Genomic DNA, 16,491 nt, shown 5'->3' on the forward strand with positions numbered 1-16,491 from the left:
CTGTTTGGGTGGGGTTCATTGTATTTGTGTGTGTGCGTGTGAGTGTGTGTGTGTGTGTGTGTGTGTGTGTGTGTGTGTGTGTGTGTGTGTGTGTGTGTGTGTGTGTGTGTGTGTGTTTATGTAAGTATGTACACTATCTCTATCAAGCACACAAATACACACCAAAGATACCCCCAGTCTTCTATTTTTCTCCCTGACAGCACTTCCTCCCCCTTCTCCCCGTTCTGTATTACATAAATTTCTACACCTCATAAGATAAGATAAGATGAGATACATCTTTATTGTCCAGATCCTGGCACATTGGTTTGGTGTTTCACTAAGTGTACACACACACACGCGCACGCACACACACACACACACACACACACACACACACACACACACACACACACAGACATACGCACACACGCACACACACGTAGGCTTACAATCACTTGCATAATATAAATGAGCAGCAATATAAACATTAATAATCGTAAGCTAGATACACACTCAATGTTATTTTGATGCATGCTCTAAGGTCGTAAGTGTACTATGGGCACAAATAAGATCAACCAGGAGGCGGGCTTCTTCGGCCTTGCTAAGCCAGGATTATAAGGCCCCTGTATCGTGACTCAGTCGTTTATTCCCTGCCGGCAGCAAAGTTATTGGCGCCTCGGTGGTTGAATTACGGGGAAATTAATTTTGGACTGCTGGTGAATATGGGCAATTGATTTAGGTCCACAGAAGGATCCAAACACTTTGCAGTACTCTTTCGGTTGCACTAAATAAAAGCGTCAAAAAGTGATTTTCCAAAAACCTGCTACTTATAGGCTTTTGAATCATGTGCCTTTCAATACAATACAATACAATACAACACGATGCAATACAACACAATACAATAAATACAACACAAAAACAAAACAATACGATACAGATGTTAATAAACATGTACATGTAGTAGAATAGAATAGAATAGAATGAGAGAGAATAGAATAGAAAAGAAAAGAATACATAATATAATAATATAATGATATAATAATAATATGCAGCATTCCCTGGACAACCAAGATAAAGAGAAATTGCCACTTTCGCTGCTGTTTCGATGGCTGTTACTGTAAGATTCAATGTATCTGACCATGATCAAATAGTTTGATGAACTTTGGAATACATACTCATACTTTGAGGCGGCTTTATACCCATTTTGAGACACAATTCCTCTGAAAGTATACTATTCTAAAGTTGTTCCGCTGCGGAAAGGGAAACTGCGAAATACGAGCTGCATTGATATTATGCGAATTTTTTTCAAGCTGTCGAGTTATACTGATTTTGAAATGCTAGGTGCTGCTTTCCAAACACACACTAACAATGTGCTTTTTGTTTGAAGTCGGAAGAAACTTGGAAACGTTTTGATGTGTTGGGTGTTCTCAGGTTTCGGTTTATCTACTTTCTATGTAGACTGATGCTGTGTTAAAAGATCAGAATATTGATTTAGAGATGGCAGAGTCAAGTGCTGCATATGAGGGCTTTGTGTGCCCCTGGGTGTGTTCGACAGTTCTTGCTGACATGTACAAAATATTTCTTTCGAGAGAGGGGTGCATTTGTTTGAGGATGATCGACGAATCCAGCAGACCGTCTCGGGGTGATGATAGTACCGACTCTTCTGCTCAGAGTGAACAACATGGCACTAATTGTGAGAATAACCGTGATCAACGACATGAAACAATTGAAAGTTTCCAGGAAAAGTTGCCAAGCCTACTTGCTCGGATAGGGTCGGTGTGGCGGGAGACCTCCAACTTTCTTGGACACCCTGGTGACTGGGCAATGGAAAGAATGATGGAATTCTTCTGTGAACACTTAGGTGGGCTGAAGTTTGAAACAACTGTAGATCCAGATATTTATTTGAACGTTTTACTGCTAAGTTATTTATAGTTTTGTTAAACGTCATGCTATTAGTAGTTAATCTAGGAAAGTGGCTATTCTCACCCGCCCGGAAGTTCTCGCAAGATCAACTCCTCCCCTCTTCTCTCTCTCTCTGTCTCTTTCTGAATACTGTCTATCGGTGTGGACGATCAAATTGACCAAAACAAAGTTAAAAATTGATGTTAAAACACAAAAGTAAATTAATTTGGTTGTCTACAAAGATGCTATGGCTATTTAACTTTTCGAATCGAGCCGAACTACGCGGGTCGCCATTTTGTTTTACCCGGAAATTCTCGCGCTACTCCTCTCTCTCTTTTTCTCTCTCTCTCCACTGCCCACAGACAAAATTGTACGCTTTTAGTAGGCTACAGTTGTAATGGAACGTTTGTTCACAGCACAGAATTCTACAATTTTTCTGTTATCACAGTGTAGAATTCTGTGGTTTAGGGTGAACGCAAAATTTGGTGAACGCGCACCGGGTGAGAATAGCCACAAGACTCACCTGCACTATTCTCACTCCGGGTGAGAATAGAGGTGGCCTTAATCTAGTAGAGGATTGTGTTTGGCCACCTCATCTCTATTCTCACCGAATAGCGCAGACGAGCCTTTTGGCTATTCTCACCTGGTGTCCGTTCACCATGATAGGCCAAACAGTGTAGCATTCACCGTGAACAAACAGTCCAACGCTCTTGTGTTGAAAGCGTGCAATTATGTCCTCCGGGCAGTGAGAGAGAGGGGGGGGGGGGGTAGAAAGATAGAGAGAGAAGAGAAGTGGCGAGAACTCCTGGGCAAAAGAAAATGGCGACCTGTGTAGTTCGGCTCGATTCGAAAAGTGAAATAGCCGTAGCATCTTTGTAGACGACCAAATTAATTTACTTTTCTATAACATCATTTTTTTCTTTGTTTTTATCAACTTGATCACCCATACCGATAGAAAGTGTATTCAGAAATTAGGAAAAACAGGTCTTGTTTCACAGCGGGTGAGAATAGCCAAAGCTGGCAAGTCTCACCGGGGGTGAGAGGTCGATCGTATTTTTATCTTAGCCACTTCCTTTGTATTTTCATAGAGGCTAATAGAGCACTACAAAGTTGGCCCTCTTGGCCCTACTTGGCCTAATCAATAGTAGTGTTGTTGTGGTTCAGGTGACTGCTTTGAATCAAAGTTTGAAGATGAAGTCGGAGTAGGCAACTTTGCTGTTAGGAGGATTTCATTCAGACTTGGTGATTTTGGGGGTAGCCTATTATTTTACTCATTGGCCTGTCTCATGCTCTGATATTCTAAAGCACTTTTCCTGTTCATATATAGATAAAGGCCTGCGTATGAAATTTTGAACAGCACATATTACTGTCAGTATCTCATTGTCTCAACTCTTTGGGTGGGAGACCGGATTTGACGTAACGATAAGAGAATTGCCCCTCTATCTTTGTTTAAGGCAGCACAGTACAAAGTGCTGCAGTACTGTGGTGTCATGCCTCCTTACCGGTACTTGAATTGTTCTAAGAACCAAGTACAAAACATTTTGCTGTTGTAACATTTCTGTTTGATTGAAACAAAATCCCTCTGTTTATTTTATGATTTTACCCTTTAAGCCCTAAACTCATGAGGTTACCATGCCCCTCTGCCTGAGCTCTTTTCTGTGATTTATACCTTCATTCATGCATACCATCGTTAGAATCACATTCCATATCCCGCTCAAGGTAGTCCTCGTCATTTCCAGCGTCTAATTCAGAAAGATCTTCAAAATATTAATGTTCTGTGTGGTAATCACTGTTTTCCATGCGTGCACATTTTGTCACAGGTGGGCTGGTTTGGTGATAGGGTCTCGCTCACCGGTGTACCATTGGCTAGGCATAGGCAAGTTTACCCGCCACTGGTGTACCGGTGGCTAGGGCTCAAAGGGTTAAACATTTTAAGTCCGTGAATCGTTTGAAAGACGTACTGCCATGGGCCTGTCTATACTATGACAAATTGACATTCATTCACTGAGTTACCTTTTTTACTCTTTTTTTTTTTTCTTCTGTTTTCAGCCACTGACTTTGAAGTGGTGAAAAGCCTCAAGTTTGACTCATTTCTCAGCGGTCTGTTTGAGTCAGGTGACCTGATCGCGTATCCTGACTTCCTGATGAACCATTTGTCTCTGATGGCAGCTGAAGTGTTGGTGAAATGTCAGACTGATGTGTCGGATGAATTCAAAACTTTGGCCTTCAAACTGATTCGGAGTCCTGTGGGCCTGTGGATGGTAGACAAGGGTCATCGTTTGGACATCGTGTTCAGATGCTTCCGTCGATTTGTTGATGAACGCGTCATGTTGGACTTGTTGCATGAAGTGAAATGTAAGTGATACAGATGGGAAATGTAAGTGATAATAGATGTTGGGAAATTCTGTCCAGCTGAATTGATAGTAATGAGTTAAAGTGCTGTGGGGAGTACCGTGTGTGTATGATTTATGGCACTATTTATGCAATGATATGCTGTGAATTATGAAGCAGTTCTTATAATACTAAATTGCATTTATATTGCCCATTTTTATCTCAGTGAGATGCTCATCAATAAAATAGGTAAGATAGACAAATTCAAAAAAGAAATAGGAGGGGCAAATCACTCTGAAGTTCCTGACTACCACTTCTTAATGCTATTATTTGGCAAGTGGTCTGTAAAACTAATTATTTTCTCATGTTTTTTTCATAATATTGAAGAGAGCAACTGCATTCCTTTGAATTGATGTGCAAGTGCAATTGTTTTTAAAAAATGTTTTTTGGACTTGTAGAATTTGATGTTATTGATGAGTTTTACTCTTTATTTATCCAGTTGATGCTGAAATCTCCTTGAGTTTTGCTGTGGCGAGTCCCCAGAACTACACTCGCAAGTCGGCCTCTGAGTATTTCTGTGCTGCGGTTGCTTTTGCTTTTGGCAAGCAGGATGATGTGACCACACTTGATGAACCTAAGAAAAGTCCAGAGTCAGAACTGATTCAAAGCTATCGATTGCAGTTAAGGGACATCGTTATCACATCTCTAAAAGAGTTTTGTCGTCAGCTGGTGCAGAGATCAAAAACCAAAAGTGATTCCTTCCTTGGTGAAAGGCAACACTCACAAGATGTGGAAAATAATGAAAACATAAGCTCGTCGGTGGTTGTTTATTTCTGCGACCTCCTCGCTGCGTGTTCTCGGGCCTCGGACAATTTTGTCAGCTGTTTTACTCAGGAAAATGTCTGCCAGGACTGTGTGCAGCTCATGTTGTCCATTGGGAGAGACGGGACTGTTGATTCCCATGAGGTCTTCGCCCCAACGGTGGAGCTTCTGGTTCAGATGATCAATCTCAGGTGAGCTGCTATATATGTGCCAGATACTGTGGGGTCTGCTTAAACGGAACACAGGTAATCTGAAAAGAGCAGTGAACTGGAAAAAAAACCCCAACTGAATCCGATTAATTTTTTCTTTTATTTGAGCAACCTCTCTTAACTACAAATCCGGTTAAATTGACGAAAATCTGGTAGTCTCACTGATTTCGGTTTAAGTAGATTCCATCGCATGCGTTATTCTTAATACAATTAATTTACTGGGATGAGATATATGTATTTTGATCGAATTTAGATTCTTCTGAGGTTCTCTACTTTCATGCTTTTATAATAAGAATAAAGGAAAATGTTAATACTTACCCATTTACATTTTTACTTTTAGTTTTAGTTCATTGCTTTCACATCACAGCTCTCTCGGTTGAAACCAACTTGTTTGTTCTTTCAAGGTTGTTGGTGGGCTGGTTTATACATGGTATACGGTCCAACCTGCACCAACGATCGCCTGTCCAAGACAATCACCTGTACAGAGAACCACTTCCCACTTGTGTTAATTACGAGATATTTTGAACGGTGCTTTTTTTTTTTTCCCCAGTGAAAAGAAAGATGAGCTAGCCCAGAGACTCCTGGACATACTGTTGTGTTTTTGCGACAGGAAGAATGTGTCCACGGCAATTGATGTCATCAGTATTGCGGGCAAATTGTGTCACAGGTTAGTAAAAATAGATAGTTGCACATGTGTGTGTGTGTGTGTGTGTGTGTGTCTGTCCCCATGGTTTTATGCACCCCGCATAATTTGGCATAATTTGATTTTTTGTGTGCATAATTTCTGATTATTTTCCTTTTTCATTCTTTGCTAAAATTAACAGAATCGCATAATTTCACATTTTTTGGGCTCAGTTTGCATAATTTCAGAATTTCTTTTGCATAAAACCGCGGGGACAGGTGTGTGTGGTATTCAGTGTGGTAAGCAATATTTAGCTCAAATAACAGGGTGCTACACAGCAGCGACCAGCAAAGGCATGTTTGTAAAACTGTCTGCAGTTGTGTAATATTGTGTGTTTGGTATTCTTTGTATTATAATCTATAATATTTTGAGTGTCTGATGTATCTATGTATGTCTGGTTACCATTGTAGCCCAAATTTCCTTGCGGGGATTTGTAAAGTGCGATTAATTTTTCACCCTTTATTTATCATTGTTTATTTATTATTTCTTTAATCTATTACTGTTATTTTTTTTATTATTCGTTTATTTTATTATTGTTACTATTATTTTTAAAATCTATTATTTCTCTTTTCATAATTAATTAATTTTATTATTGTTACTATTTCAGACTATGGTATCCTGAGTCTGACCGGATTTTCCTGACAGAGCTTGCTCTTCTCCCGCTGCTGATCGTATGTGGATGGCCCAAGTCATGTGGCCACAGGTGTCCAGCCTTCGTCCAGTTTGTCGCCACGACCCTTGATGCTGGTGCAAGAACACAGCCACGAACTCTGATACAAACAGCTGTGACGAATGCAATACATTTTTCTGAGACACAGGTTAAGCTCTTTTAACTCTTTCTATCCATATTTTGAAATTCAAGTGTAGAGTTAAGGATGGGTCCCAAAATCGATGATTGTCGAATATGCATGGTGTGTTTTGTTCCCAACACTCACGGTTTTGTATCAGCTATTTTAAATCAATGAGTGTTTTTAATCTTTGTTAACAAGCTATCCTTCCATTTTAGTGTGGTTTTTCCAAAGTGAAGGGTCTGTTTTGAGTGAGTTGGGTTTTTTTTTTAATGGGAAGAATCGCTATTATTTTCATTCATGCTTGGTACTTAGGGATAAATCAGAATCAAGAGGGGCGTGGGATTCAGAGGGCTAAGACACATGGCACTGGATATTGGTGCTTTTGTTGTTGATCTGAATCAGACTTCGACCATTATGGTTTTTCATTCATTTCTCTGCCCAACTGCTCTCAAAAATACCTTTATCATTATGCAGGTCTTTTCCTGTCACCCGTCTGTTCAAGTTTTCTAAGGAAGTTATTCTTGGTCTACGTTTGCCTCTACCCTACAGAACCCTCAATAGGCTGCAACATTCAGAGAGTCAAATGCTTCAATTGTTTATTTTAAATATAGTTTATTTCTGGTGTGCTTTTTTTTCCAAGGTGAAAATGTTTTGTGTTCTGTTGATGGACTTTTATACAGTATAACTCGAATAGCTCGAATTCATCGGGACCGGCTTTGGTAGTTTGAGGGATATAAAGAAGAAGGAGAAAACGGGACTGCAGGCACAGTCCGATGGATGCGTGATTTTGAGTCTTCTGTGTTCGACCTTTCCGTATTATATTGTATATATCTGAATGCATGTTCTATGCTTTATATTGTAGTCCAAACTTTCCACAAAGGGATAAATAACAGTTGTACCTACTTGCTTATTTATCTGTTTTTATTATAAATAGATTTTAATACCCAGTTATAACCTTTTCCCTTTGACCAATCAGGATGAGTTTTCTCTGAGTGTCGACTTGCTAAACTACTTCCTGTTGAAGCGTCTGGAGGCTCCCAAAGATGTGACAAAGCCGTTCATGTCTGCAGGTCTGGTGACCTCCGTTGGTGCAACAGAACTTCTGTTGTGTGTTTTACAGCACTATCAACAACACCTGGGTAAGTTATCGCTGATCATGTACTTGTGCTGTGCGTCTTCTTAGTTAAAATTTCACAGTACTATCAGTAGGATATTGTTTCATCCAAAGCAAAGCCAATAAAACGGGCTTTAACTACTATAAGATAATACCTGTAACTCCATATGTGAGGCAGCGTGGTGGAATCAGGCTCTCGTCAATTTTCGGGCTTGTAGAGTTATTGGTATCATCTTAAAGCTTGTTCACCTGTCTTTATTTTGATGGAAAAAATATCCATTTAACTTGAATACAAGTCGAGATATTTGCGAATGAAGGAGGAGGGGGTCACCGGTTTTCAGAGGTAAAATTAATGAGAAAATGGCCACCAAAGATTAGTTATTTCCTTAGCTTTAGAGTCCGTGGTGACTGAAAATTTTCATTTTTGTGCCTTTAATCAACGTTTTTCAGAAAAATCCGAACAGAAAAGAGTTCTTAAATGGACATGAACGGTGTTGAGCCAAAAAACAAAAAAATTATAAAAATACGCAAACCTGCGGAAAAATGCCAGTTTCTTCACTTTGATTATTTTGACAAGAGCCTGATTCCACCACGCTGCCTCACATATATTATGCCCAAAAATTGATGAGCACCTGATTCTACTGCGTTGTAACACACGTATGATGGGTAACATCATGTATGTCTCCCTGTCTCCAAACAGTGCTGATAATGCTGTAAAATCTGTGTGTCTCGGTTGTCTCTGTCATCATTCTTTGTGCGTGTTTCCACAGACCTCATCGGCTGTGGCAGTACAGCGACAAGTGTCCAGAGGTATAGCAGAGCTTTGTTGCAACAGTCTTGTCTGAGCTTCCAAGTAAGTGGGTCTGCTGTCCTGTTTAGTTTAGTTGGTTTTAGTAAGAGTTTTACAGCACTTGCAACTCGAATAGGTCATATAAGTGCTGAAGATTAGAGGTGTCACTGAAGAGTAGCATAGTAACATACAAAGAAAATAAGGTGGAGAAATAAGGGTGACTGATGGGGGGGGGAGTACTGGGCTCATGAAGGGTCTGACGATGCCATACCAGTAAAGGTTTGTACAGAACTACTTCAGAGAAAAGGAAAGTATTGTGCTGTGCTTCTTTTATGTAATAATACAGACTTAGTTTTAGCAGAAAAGAACTCTCCAATATACCATACACTTGAAATTGTCCAAGCGGCATTGTGGAGGAGAAAAATGTTTGTCTTGGTCAGGTGAATGTCTTGGACAGTGTCATTATAATATATTATATAGGCCTATATCTGTCCCCGTGGTTTTATGCACCCCGCATAATTTAGCAAAATTTTGTCATTTTTTGCATAATTTCTGATTATTTTCCTTCATCATTCTTTGTTGAAATTAACAGAATCGCATAATTTCACATTTTTGGGCTCAGTTTGCATAATTTCAGAATTTTCCTTGCATAAAACGACAGGGACAGGTATATATAGAAAAAGAACCCTGGGGGAAGTGCTTGTATCATGGACAGGTAATTGCCATGGACAGGTGGCCTTTAGAGCAGGTTGGACTGTTAAATTTTCCTTTTTATTTGGCAGCAAGTGGATTCCGTCCTCCAAGTGTATTCAGCTACTCTGGCTCATCTGTCCGTGGCGACCAGCTCAGCGGCGACGGTTGACCTAAAAAATGGGTCTCCTCGGGACGTGCTGGATATCGGCATCCTCACGGACATTGCTCACAACCTCAACAAGAAAATGGTGGACTTGGATCCCCGCGTCAGGGAGATGGCTGTGAAATCTGCTGGTGCCCTCTTCCTCCTAGGTAGTGACTTGTTAATGAATGAATTGTTATTGCATAAATCTTACTTTCTCTCTCCCTGTACCGTCGGGAACACACGGCAGTCAGAAAGCAGGCGACGCCACACTTGTCTGTCCTTGCCCACTTCCTCTCGCTTTGATACATTCAGGCCCTGGGTGATTGTTTCATTTTTGCTAGTTTGTCTACTCTTCCTTTTTTACCTTTTGGTTTCCATTACCATGTCTGATAATACTGCACAGAAAGATTGTGTGATTTTTTAGCTGAATGATGTGATATAGTGACACTACAGTACTTTAAATCTAGAGACGATTGATTCTTATTTGAAATGTTTAAAGCTCCGATTGATACATTTTAGTTCCTTGAGGAGCCAGACTGCTTCAGCCCTTTGCCTGTCAGGGCCAGCCGGGGCTGAGTGGGATATAGCGTCAGAGCCAGCTGAAGGGGTAACTTGATGGATTTATTTCCCCACTTGGGAATCAAGCTCATGTCTTCTGTGTGCAACAGTGAAGCGTCTAACCACTCTCCTGCATGTGCTGGTGACCGATACATTGTTTAGTTTAGTTTAGTTTAAGTAAGAGTTTTACGCCACTTTCAACACAATATAAATCCCAAGTGCCAAATATTAGAGGGATTACTAGAGAGTAACATGCAAAGAAAAGGTGGAGAGATATAAGTATAATACATATTTGATAGGAAAGAAGGAGCGAATCATACCAAAGAGACATGGTTTAGTTCAGTTAAGTTTTAATAAGAGTAGTACACTACTTTCAACACTATAGATAAAAAAAGAAAAAGAAGAGGAGAGATGAAGAGGACAGATGTTTGATAGATGAACAAGCTCTGATCTAGACTCTCTTGATTCTTGTCGTAGGTAACAAAGAGGTCCATGATGTGTTGCTGACGTGTAACACCCTCACGTCTTTGTGGCAGAGTCTGAACGATTTGAACGAAGACGTCGTCTCACAGGCGCTGGCTGTGTTAAGTCAGGCTGCTGCAGGTGGCTCGCTGCAGGTTCTGATGACGTGTTGTGGAGGGACAGAGGTTTGCCATGTCATAAGATCAGCGTCATTCCACGCTAAGTGATTATTTAAATATACTAGCTGGGCCCCCTTTCGATGAAAGGAATGATCGGTGCATTAACATCAAGTGAAAGTCATTGGCCTACTATATTTACACTCTACTGGAATGGAGCAATAAATCTTGAGAGATGCAAAAAATTAGATCAAGATCTATACTCTGTGGTTGTACACTCCAGAATTTCAAAAGTGTGGAATAAGGCGCACGGCTAGTGAACGGAAACCTCACCTCACTTGTTTACAATGTCGTCTTAGAAGACGGACTTTCCCAAGATTAGATCTAAACAAAACTAATGAAAAACTAAAAATTAAACTACAGTGACTTCAGGCTCCTCAATAAAACTGTGCACCCTTTAAATAATTCTGAGCCCCCATTAATTTTGTCAAATTCGAAAGTTTAGTGGTTCGGAAGTTTTAGGCGGCCAAAGTGGCGGACTTTCACAAATATAATATGTAGAGATAAACATCAAAGGGCCTCTTGCAGTATAGTTTGGTTCTGTTTTGTTATTTCCTTCCCAGTTTTCAATTGAAAAATAATGAGTGACCACGACATGATTCTGATTTGGGCTTTAGACACCTGTGGAGTGATGCTGACAATAGATCATAGACTGAGCACCTATTGTGATTTTGTCCTTTTTGGACAGAATGAAAAGAAAAGTTTTGTTAATGGAGAGATATCAAACGACATTCCATCGTGTCTCTAGGAATCAAACTAATCCACTCAGTAGCTTTGAAAGAATGGCAATTCCTGATGTGTCTTATGTTGTAATTTAAAAATTGTATTCAACTCGCCCCACCCCTCTGGAAATTGAACACTCCTGGAGTTTGGACATATTCACCTCCAGCTCTCTGATAATGATATTGTTGTGTTTTTGGTTGATGTGTTGTCTTTAGTTTGTCACTTTTCCACTCTGGTCAAGCTCGATTGACTGTCATTAGCTGTCTTCAGTTTTTCTCCTCTCACACACTGATAAGCTCTTTCTTACCTCATACAACTGTTGTTTTCCTTACATCATGTTCTTGTAAATGAATGTCACTCCAGTTATTACTGTAGTATTCTCTCTTACTCCAAAGTGCTTTTCTTTCGCTCAATGACCTACGTTTAAACTCTTTGTTTGTGAATGAGGATCTCCCCCCTCCCCTCTCCTTTTAGTGTGGGAGGTTAAAGAGCGCTACTAGTACTAGCGGTAGGTCTCACTTCTTTTCTTTCCCGTTCCCTCTGTTGTTTCTGTCTGTCTGTCTTTCTTTGTAAACCCTTTCTCAGTGTGACGGTTATCTTGTTATTTGACGATCAATCAAGAAATGTTTCTCCTGTGTTTCTTCACCCAGGAAGTTGTCAAGTCAACAGCATCAGGTCTCCTCGTGTCACCCCATTGGGACAACGTCAAGCCAATCGCACTCAAGTTGTTGTCTGAGCTGGTGCCGGCGGACATGTTCACGACGTACGCTGAAGTCTGCCTGCGACAGGACAACTCTCGGCTCTGTACGTCGGTTCTGGAATACGGCGGCAAAGTTCTCCTGTCTGGACTCCGCGACCCCTGTCTTTCTTCGTCTCAGCGCCTCGACATACTTCTCTCCTGGTTAGAGGCCGGCTGGGGAGATTTAGTTCTTAGCAAAGCCGACGCACACGACACCAGCAACTTCCGACTGGCTGCTGAGATCATGGCGGACATCTTGAGTTTTATGAACAAGCCGGACGTAGGAGACAGTATAAGGGAAAAAATTACACATCTGATTGCCAGCTTCGCAAAATTTTCTGATACCGATTCTAAAACGTTCAGAGAGGTGTTTGGTAGTTTTTGCCAAAGATTTGAAAGTAATGGAAATTCCACCTCAACTTGTAATGAGAATACAGATGAACCACTGGCAAAAAAACTGAAGTTTTGTGACGGTCCAATGGGAAAAGTGACAGACAGCGGTTTGTGTGAAGGGGAACCTATTCAATGTTTTTTTTGTGTACTGGCTTCCAACATTTCCCAAGAGAAGGTGAAGTCAGAAATTTCACAACAGGAAATCTCAAAAGGTCAGAATGACGCAGGAGGTGCTGGAGATCTACCGACTGACTCTGAAGAATGCACGTTGGATTCAACGAAAGAACTTTCACCTTTGACCTTGAGAACAGAGCCACTTCCACTGAAAAAGCTTGTGAAGACAATCTCAAACTGTCTTGAGGCTGAAAGTTTGCCACAGGAAATGATGTCACAGACACAGCAGATGCTGGCCTATCTGGCCTACGAGGATGTTCTCACAAGTCTGGGGCCAGAGCGACTTCGCCGTGAAGCTCTTCGAAGCACGGACGAGTACGCCAGGAATCCTGGCATGTTGTTGCACGATCTAAAGACAGTTCTGGACAGAAGCCTCAAAGACGTCGGCGAGATTGTGGAAAACGAAACGGCGGAAATACTCAGTAAAAAGCTGTTTGATCTCTGCGACAACACTCGAGTGCAGAAGCCAACAGCATCCCTGAGAGGCACTGCGTTTGTCTTAGCTACAGCGTCCTGTTTCCTGGAGAACAGTCCGGAAGTAGTGCGCTTTGTGTTGAAGCATAGAAGAGTCTTGGTGAAAAGTTCAACAAATCGGATCAACAAACACTTTATATTAGACGAGTTTCTTGGGAGACTGGAACACATGAAGAGAAATGGAACTAAAGGGTTAAATCTCCAGCAGTACTTTCAGTCCTTGGAAGGGTTAAACCGGCTGCTGTTTTTGTATGTCAAGCAGAAACTGAGTCAGCCGGACAATGACATACTCAGAGGGCCCATCATGACAGACGACGTTTGTTGCCAGGCGCTGGATGACAATATGGCTGTTGATGTCAGGTCTGATGGGGCCGGGAACTCTCAAGACTCCGAGTCCATCAATACTGAAAAGCTTATTGCTTTACTACAGAGCCTCGGAGGAGGTAAAGAGGATGATTTGAGACCCTCTATTTCTTCACTCCCCTCGTGGCTGATCCAAGCTTTGTATAAATCTTTCAGCGATAGTTTCGATCCGTTTGACAAGTTAAAAGACAGTGTTGATGCTCTTGTGAAGTCGGACAGGAGAAACCGTTTCCCTCGTGTGATTCGGGCGTTGGTAGGGACAGGTCAGCATCATGTCCTGACGTTGTGTAGGTCAGTGAGTGATCAGCTGTCTGAGAATCTGCTCCCCGTCTGTCTTCTGGCTGACCAGGTGAATAATTGGGTCACAGCAGACGAGGATGATTTTGACAGTGAGGGTGATAATGATCCCACAGCTATTGACTGTTACTGATTCTTGACCCAAGGAATTTGTCAGCTTAAGTTTTTTAGATTAATGAAGTATACGTGTTGTATCGGGGTGAAATCAGGCGCTTGTCATAATAATGAGATTGAACAAATGTACAATTTTTTTCGTACGGGCAGTTTTTATCAAATATTTTGTTTTGGACTCAACACCTTTATAAGTCCATTTAAAAACACATTCCTTGTTGGATTTTACTGAACAACATTGATCAAATGCGCTCAAAATGTAAATTTGCAGTTTTTCAAGGAGACTGCAAATTTGGATGTCACCAAATTTTGGTGGCCATTTTCTCCCTTATTTTACCTCTGACACAAGGCAACCCTCACTCAAATTCTATTCAAGTTTCATGGTTATTTAAAAAAATCAAAAGCAAGGCAAATGAACAAGCTTGAACATTATATCAATAACTCTAGAGGCCCAAAATTTGACCAGCGCCTGATTCCACAGCTTCATGACACATGTAAATTTTTAATCAGAACACAACCTACTGTTTATATGTTGCTATTATGTATTAAGTTCTCAAAGTTTGTGCTCTTCAGTCGAGGGGGGGGGCGTGAGCAATATGTAGATGTCATATATTTTTCATTATTAATTTTGTAAAAGGCTGAGGTAATGATCTGAACTTTTAGACCATGCAACCTGGTGTGCATGTCCATGATGAGTGTATGCGTGCATGTTTATGTTGGTAAAGTACTATTTTACTATTTAATTATAATGTATCTCTTTTTGTACTCCTGATTTCTACAAAACGTTTATGTATTAGGCGTGATTAAATAATTGTGTCGCGACGTGGTGGAAACAGGCGCTCGTCAATTTTTGGGCATATGGGATTATTGGTATCATCACTAAGCCTGTTCATTTGCCTTTCTTTTGGTGAAAAAAATATCTGTGTTGAATGGAAATCGAAATATTTGAGATTGAAGTAGATCAGGATCACCTGCTTTCAGAGGTAAAATTAGCGAGAAAATGGCTGCCAGAGTTTGGTAACTTCAATAGCATGAGAGTCCTTGGAAAATGAAAATGAAATTTTTTTGTGCCTTTAACAATGTTTTTCAGTAAAATCCACACAAAATGTGTTTTTAAATGGACATAAAAGGTGTTGAGCTAAAAAACAAAATTAGAAAAAAATTTCCCACCAGCCCCCCAACAATGCTGATTTCTTTGATTTCATTATTCTGACGAGCGCCTGATTTTACCATGAAGCCTCACACTTTTGGATGTGTGGGTGTATGTGCGCATGTATCTGTGTATGTGTGTGTGAGCGTGTATCTGTATGTGTATGTATGGGGATGTGCATGTGTGCAGTGAAGACATGTATTTTGTGTATGCCTGTTTTTATCATTGATATTATGATGATATTGTTTGATTATTACATTTCCTTTTGTTGACCCCTTTTTTGCCTTGTGACCAACCTGGTATGTCACGAAAATGCTGAATTTTAAGCGTTGTACTGTACCAAGGATGTCATGAAAGTTGGCAAGATTTGCCATTCTTTGTTGCTTATTTATACTTATAAGGTGAGGATAACTTACAGCATTTCACAGTGAAACACAGGTGGTAGGAAGGTCCTTCGTCATAACAATCCTTATGTTGCTTTCATCCGTCTTTTTCCCTAGCACTGAATAGCCGATATCTTGTCTATGCATGTCTTTTTCACTCGACCAATGTTGGTGCAAATTTACTGAAAATTACATTTGTAGGCCTACTGTATATGATACCGATTTTAGTGTAGCTTTTTTTCTGGCTAAAACTTCAGAGTTGGTGTCATTTACTTGGCCTACACATTGTGTGGATGTTCAACAGTTGGAAGAAATAAACTTGCTGCAAACCTATGGATGAAGAACTTGGGAAAAACACTTGTTCATGCTTTTGTCACTCTCCAAGTAATGTGACACTTATTTGCTATTGAAGCTCAAGTCTCTATTCTCACAAGAAATGTGAGACTTATTATATATATTGGCTATATGGTCGCTTTTAAGGACAAGAGGGCTAACCCAGATTTCGGGGATTTCCAGAAGTCTTCACCTTCGCCAAAAGTGGGCATTGTCCTACCTATAGAAGAAGTTTGGTTTCATTGGTGTGTATAGTTGTTTGGTTATAGAGAAAACTCTCCTTGTCTTTTAAAGAAACTGAACTAGGGGCCAAAATTTAACTTCGATTTTCTGAAAACAGCATTTCTCAGGATAGCCCCCTTGTGCTTCAAAGCGACCATATAGCAGCTGCATTTTCATATTTATTTCAGATGAGACATAAACATCTGTGGTATAGTGGTTAGGTGCTTCGCTGTCACACGCATGAGACTTGAGTTCGATTCTCGAGTGGAGCAAATTTTTATTGAGGATCTAGGTCTTTCTGCTGAGATGTATTCCTCTCAGCCCGGGTTCGCCCTGACAGGCAGAGTTGGAAGCTTATCTCCTAAATGATCTAAACTGAGTTGATGGGAGCATAAAAACACCTAAATTAAAAAACAACAACATACCAGTAATACCAATTGTATTTCTATATTATTTCAGTGTGGAAGTAGACAGA

At 40.5% G+C, this 16,491-nt stretch overlaps 1 protein-coding gene across 1 annotated transcript; it reads left to right on the forward strand.

Annotated features, from left to right (window-relative positions):
* Window positions 1-1,272: 1,272 nt before the first annotated feature.
* On the forward strand, window positions 1,273-14,073 carry LOC101864038. Its single transcript, XM_005112226.3, has 10 exons — window positions 1,273-1,840; window positions 3,931-4,236; window positions 4,712-5,225; window positions 5,794-5,910; window positions 6,533-6,743; window positions 7,693-7,855; window positions 8,601-8,683; window positions 9,403-9,625; window positions 10,494-10,663; window positions 12,028-14,073. The coding sequence occupies exons 1-10, from the start codon at window positions 1,477-1,479 to the stop codon at window positions 13,948-13,950; spliced, it is 4,074 nt and encodes a 1,357-aa protein (XP_005112283.1). The 5' UTR covers window positions 1,273-1,476; the 3' UTR covers window positions 13,951-14,073.
* Window positions 14,074-16,491: the final 2,418 nt, after the last annotated feature.

The sequence above is a fragment of the Aplysia californica genome, unplaced genomic scaffold, assembly GCF_000002075.1.
Source record: "Aplysia californica isolate F4 #8 unplaced genomic scaffold, AplCal3.0 scaffold01212, whole genome shotgun sequence".
Lineage (NCBI taxonomy): Eukaryota > Metazoa > Mollusca > Gastropoda > Aplysiida > Aplysiidae > Aplysia > Aplysia californica.

Excerpts from the sequence above, each read along its gene's own strand:
- LOC101864038 (XM_005112226.3), top strand. The coding sequence starts at position 1,477 with ATGGCAGAGTCAAGTGCTGCATATGAGGGCTTTGTGTGCCCCTGGGTG. Across the intron at positions 1,841-3,930 it reads ATTCTTCTGTGAACACTTAG|CCACTGACTTTGAAGTGGTG; the intron begins GTGGGCTGAAGT and ends TTCTGTTTTCAG. Across the intron at positions 4,237-4,711 it reads CTTGTTGCATGAAGTGAAAT|TTGATGCTGAAATCTCCTTG; the intron begins GTAAGTGATACA and ends TTATTTATCCAG.